This window comes from Papio anubis, chromosome 8 (genome assembly GCF_008728515.1).
Source record: "Papio anubis isolate 15944 chromosome 8, Panubis1.0, whole genome shotgun sequence".
NCBI classification, from domain to species: Eukaryota; Metazoa; Chordata; class Mammalia; order Primates; family Cercopithecidae; genus Papio; species Papio anubis.
In genome coordinates this window covers 87,456,664-87,462,663 of record NC_044983.1, presented here as the reverse complement: position 1 = coordinate 87,462,663, position 6,000 = coordinate 87,456,664, and the positions used below count along the sequence as shown (strand labels likewise).

The 6,000-nt window shown below is 36.8% G+C and overlaps 1 protein-coding gene across 12 annotated transcripts in view; it reads left to right on the top strand.

Moving 5' to 3' along the window:
* The window catches only part of RUNX1T1 (RUNX1 partner transcriptional co-repressor 1), a 148,674-nt gene that overhangs the window by 96,933 nt on the left and 45,741 nt on the right, over positions 1-6,000 (top strand). For all 12 annotated transcript variants that reach the window (XM_009213312.3, XM_009213307.3, XM_009213319.3 and 9 more), the window contains one exon: positions 2,061-2,242. In XM_009213312.3, the coding sequence (XP_009211576.1) occupies positions 2,061-2,242 (182 nt within the window). The remainder of the gene's footprint in view (positions 1-2,060; positions 2,243-6,000) is intronic.

Sequence of the window (6,000 nt, the reverse complement as noted above, 5' to 3'; positions counted from 1 at the left end):
GGGACTCCAGGTGCATACCACCACGCCCAGCTATTTTTTTGTATTTTTAGTAGAGATGGGGTTTCACCATGTTGGCCACGCTGGTCTTGAACTCTTGACCTCAAGTGATCCACCCACCTCAGCCTCTGGAAGTGCTGGGATTACAGGCGTGAGCGAGCCACTGCACCGGCCCAAGATGAATTTTAAAAACTTTAAAAATGTTCACATAGAAATGTTATTTTTGCTTTATTATTTTATGACACGAGGTATGTAAACTCTACTGAGGAGAAAAAAGAGTTTAAAAATGTATATACAATATATTATCCACATGTGCATCTTTACTAATTACAAAGAGTTTTATTATAACATTGTTATGTGTAGGAAGTCATTTCCATTATTACAGTGTATGGCACGCACTTATCTTTAGCAAATACCCTAGTATTTTATATCTTGTATAGAAATATGCTTTGGTGTGATTACGAGATGGTTTCTTGATTGATACTGTTAGAAAATGGACTTGAGGGGAGTTAGCGGGTGAGGGGAGAGAGAGCATTAGAACAAATAGCTAATATATATGGGTCTTAAAACCTAGATAATGGGTTAATAGGTGCAACAAATGACCATGGCACACATCTACTTATGTAACAAACCTACATGCTCTGTACTTGTACCCTGGAACTTAAAAAAAAAAAAAAAAAGAAAGAAAAGTTAAAAGGAGTTCTTCAGAGTAAAGGAAAATGATATAGGCCAGAAACTTGGCTCTACATAAAGAAATAAAGAGCACTGACGGAAAAAAAAAAAAATGGATTTGAGGTACAAGTAGCCAGCCGTAGTTCCTGTCCATGATTCTCTAGAGGGCTATTTTTTAAGGCTCTTGGGCCCAAAAATTGAGTCAGCCAGACCTCTCCTGTATTCAGAAATGCTTTTCTACCTGATGGGTTAATCGGTGTACATGGCACCTGGTTCCTGCAAATGAAATCTTCAAGTTGCAAAGAGATTTATGTGATTGATCTTTCCCGGAATTAAGTGTTATTGGGGATGAGTGCTAATGACTCTTCCCAGTATCCTCTCCGTTGTTCTGCCTTACTGCCCCTCCCCAAACAATAATAAAAATAAGAGAGAGAGAGAAAGCAATGACAGTCTGGATTTATAATGTCAAAGTAAGTTCAGAGTAAAATGCCTTCTTAGGTTTTCATTTTAATGCCTTTACTATGTGTGAAATTGCCTCTTTCTCTCTTATTACATTTGAGATTGCCAGAATTACCGATCAGCCTATCAGCCAGCCTGTTCTTTATTCAAGGTGCTGACCTAGCTGAGGAGGAAGAATGACCAGTATACAGGGTTTCTTCTAACATTAGAAGAGATATGTGTGTGTCTGTATGTGTGTGTGTGTATACATTCCTTAGAATAAAACAGATACAAAGAAGGCAGATTACTTTTGAAAACTACTAGAATATACTGCTTTATGCATTAATTCCATCTGGGATATGTGACTATACCCAGGCCATTACTTAAATGTTGTCTGAACTTGATGACTATGGAAAATAATCTCTATGTTCATGTCTATATTTTTAAGTGTATTTTCATTAAGTTAGTACTTGATAAAAGATATTTTCTAGGATTAGCCTGCTTGACCTTTGTGAGTCACCAGATACAAAATTGAATGTGTCAGGACAACTATTCTGAAATCAATTGGACTATGTATATATTTTGTATAGCCTTTATCTTCCCTGTGGAGAACAAAAGTTCTTATTGTTGGAGCTAGGTTCTCACATACTGTAGAACATATATTCGAGTATAAAGTGACCCTAAAAATAATGTGCCACTCGCAATGTTATCAGTGAAGAAATAAAAGAGAGGTAAAGTAATATACAGGGGTCAGTCACCTCACACTTAGGGCAATCTAGGCACATGGTAGCCCAGTGCTGAGAACTGTGCCTGTGGTTCCAGTCCATGGCATGCATTTGACCTTGGATGTAGCTGCATTGCATACTCTGCTCCAGTGTTCGAAAAGCAGAGTAAGTCAACAGGACAGAAGAAGCCTTTCAGTCCTTCCTCTCATTCCTGTCATTCCCTTGCAGGCCAACTTGCCCCTGCTGCAGCGTGAGCTCCTCCACTGCGCAAGACTGGCCAAACAGAACCCTGCCCAGTACCTCGCCCAGCATGAACAGCTGCTTCTGGATGCCAGCACCACCTCACCTGTTGACTCCTCAGAGCTGCTTCTCGATGTGAACGAAAACGGGAAGAGGCGAACTCCAGACAGGTGAGAGGGAGGAGGAGCCTGGATGAACCATGGCCTTTTTCTCAACGTTTAACACGTTTATTGTGACAATTAAACTGCCCGCCTATGTCTCTTGCACAATAGCAATAAGCCATTGTGGCCATCTTGAGAATCTGTCTCTGAATCTGTCTCTGGCCTGGGATTTTACAGAGTTTTGAATCTCTGGCTTGTGACAGTTTGGCTTTTGTATAGATTAATCTTTTCTGCTTGTAATATTAAAGCTAAATGGTGAAGATGAACGATTTTTTAGATTTTCCAAGTACAACTGATGGCTCTTAGATGCACATCAGTATTTAAATTCTAATTTATTATGTAATTTAACCCAACCACATATTTTACTTCAATATTCTGAAATTGGCTGTTCCTAGTTTCCTTAAAATGTGATGGTTTTGAAGCTTGTCTGTATGTATTTCTTAACACAGTACAGTAGCTATTCGTTTTGGTTTGTATACGAACTAAGAGAAAACTTCTGGGACACTAGATGAACTAAGTGAAGATAAGAGTTATACAGTAGAGACCATAGATGGTATTTTTGCTGAAAATTTTACTTGTTAGATACTGTTCTATCAGATACTGTGCTCTCATAACTGAGAATGCAAAGAAATGTAACATAAAACTACTTCTCCATTAAACCCTACAAAGTAATTGTTGAATAAAGCATACACATGAAATTTCCCATTTACCGTAGTAAAATAATTTTTGTGAATACCTCATCCTCATCTGTATCTTCTGGTATAGGAATGCACAGTCTTATTAGCATCATTTTGCATAGTATTTTTGAAATATGGAGAATTTTATAATGAAGCTATATTCAAAAACTTATGTAGCATATACTTTGCTTTCTTTCTCTGCTTATCTATTCTCTTTTGCTGCATTTCATCAGGCATGGGTGTGACAGCCTTCGAGAGGTTAACACCCTGACACAGTTATGTTCCACATTCATAGGAGCTTAAGATCTTTGGAGCTGCTCAGAGACATCTATTTGTGACCGACTTAGCTATCCTTAAATGTATTAGCTGCTTTGCAAATCAGAATGTTATTTAAAAGCCAGCCAGTTTACATACTGTTATTGCATAATCCTCTGTTAAGCAGTTTTTATGCTACAATCTCTGGAATTTTGTTCCTCTTGACATAGAACCTCTTAATAGTTTAAAATTCCTAAAGCAAACAGTGAAATATTAGTCTCCTTTTGACGTATTATAGGCCTACCTTCATCTGTGACCCACAAACAGAGCTACTTTCTTATTCTTGCAACTCGTATTTTCTTGGTCACATTGAAGAGTGAAATAGAGCACTTAGTAATTTAGCTTTTAAAGGGAACTGCTTAATCCTGATGCCTGAGTGGCGTGTCCACATGATGCTGAAAACCAAGAGGTGGCTCAACATTAGATGATTTACACGTGCATTCCTGTTTGACCTGAACCCATTTACCCTGCAGGAAATGAGTATGACATACAGATAGTGAGATATTTTAGTTCCATGATGAAAGAATGAAGGAGAGACTCAATGGAAAATTGGAAGAAGGAAATGTATTTAGGGTTGTTGCGGTGGGGGGAGTGTAACAGGGAAAGGTTTAGATAGCTAAGATAAATGCAGAGATGATCCTGTAGGCAAAATTGAAAATGCACACAACTTACTCTGGCATTCCTAACTGCTAAATAACCATAACAGGGAATATGAAAATCTGTTTCATTCATTTCTCTGTATTTCCAACTGTTTTCTCACTAGCTCTTTCCCAGTATTTTATGTTTGAATGTATCATGACTTTAGACTATCATTGGACAGTCCTAAGGTAAGTGCTGGGCAGTGTGTTAATATTGATGTGAAAACTTCATCTTAAATTCCGCAGACGCTCAGCATTCTTGTTTTGATGCTCCGTCGCTGTGCATGCATCAGTGTATGCATTCAGTCGGGTAGAACTCTCCTAAAAAGAGTCTTTGGTCTGATTTTCCCTTTGGTTTTTCATGGATGGTTGCCAGAGTCAGAGTTCACATGGTTAATCTTTGGATGGAATATTCTTTATCAAATGGAGCACTGAAATATACATTATATCGCAAAGATGGCAAATGGGTTTCCTTAGAGTTAGGAGGAAGGGTAATGAGAATATGTTGTGTAAATACATTTGTATCTTGTGGGAATTTGATCAGAGCCAAGAAAATATGGGCCTCTACAGTATTTTTTCTTTTTGCATATATTTTCTGTATCTTGTTTGCATATGCATTTTCCTCTTCTCTGGTTATTTATCTGTATATCCAGATCTACTATATGAAATTTTATAGAGTATGGAGCTGTCTGACAGCAGAGCTTTTTTTGTTTTACTGAATGTTTTGTTGGTACATATGGTCTGACATGGATGAGCAGCCACGGTGAGATTTTGGAGTCTATTAAACTGGCTCATTAAAAAGATCAATCTGTTTCTGTAATAACACTGGGAGCCATCAGTCACTAAAAGAGGGAAAAACTGACACCTGAGGAGAAAACACATTTTGGTAATTTGTTCATGACATGTCATGAACAAAAGAGCGCTCTATATTTTGTTTACAACTTTGGGAGCTTAAATTCTGTGACGATTGCTGAGTTAATGTACTAAACAGTCATCACGTGTTTCAGGGATGGGTTTTGGCAAATTTAACTTTCTTCTTGTCCTTAAATATGATTGTCACTGGTTATGTTTTTTTCCTTTTTTAAACATTATTGTTATTTACAGAGAAATGAGTACTCTAGGGAAGTCTATGAAATCTTTTTTTTTTTTTTCTTCTTGTATGGAACAGTGAAATGTTTTCTACTTTCTTTTAAATATAGCTCTGGAGAGTGTCTCTGAACAAGTGTACTGATTTTGTAGGTCTGTGAGAGAATATTGTAGAACCCAAAGTAGAAAAAGACAATTTTTGTTATAAAATTATGTTATTTCTTTCCCAAAATATTAGGGAAACTAAGTAGAAAATTCTGATTTCTATTCTTTGTTAATATGTAAAAGTCAGTTATTTATAGTAAACATTTATTCTTCTATCATGCTGTGATGGGAGGTGCTGAAGAAGAGAATGCAGTCTTTTGTTTTGGAGCCATGTAAACGAAAGGAAAACTCTCTCAGATACAGAGTAGAAGCTAAGAGCACTCCTTAAAACTGCTCACGGTGGTAGCTCGTAAAGACACAAGCACTTTTGTGTAGGAGGAAGGAAAAGAACTGTTAGATAATGCTTGCTTTCTTCGAGACTGAAGAATGGATTAAAATTATTAAGATTTAAAGAAAATAATTGTGTTAGGATGATTATCATTGCTGTCTTTCTTTTCTCAGAGCTTTGATATCACAGCTTTTTGATCTAATTTGCCTTTAGTATCGTATTCTCACCTGTTATGCTACTTTTCTGATTTAGGGTTCTTCTTGCTTAAGAAATCAAATCAAATAATCTTTGCTTTTGTATGGATAACATTGTTGTTTTGTTTCCCATTTTGTTCCCCCTACTATCTCAAATGATTGATGTTAAGTATTAATCCCCTTACATGTCATTATTTTAATGTAATTATGCTTTACATTACTCTCAGTTTAACACTTCTAAACTTTCAATACAAAGGCCTTGTAGTTGGATTAATATGTATTTCCTCCTCCCCCAAGAATTAAACATTATTCTCTAAAAAGACTTGCATGAACTTTAGAGATATGTAATTTGTCACCTGGGAGGGATCTTATGGATACACCAGGCCCCATTCTTTTTTTTTTTCCTTAGGCATGGTCTGCAGTG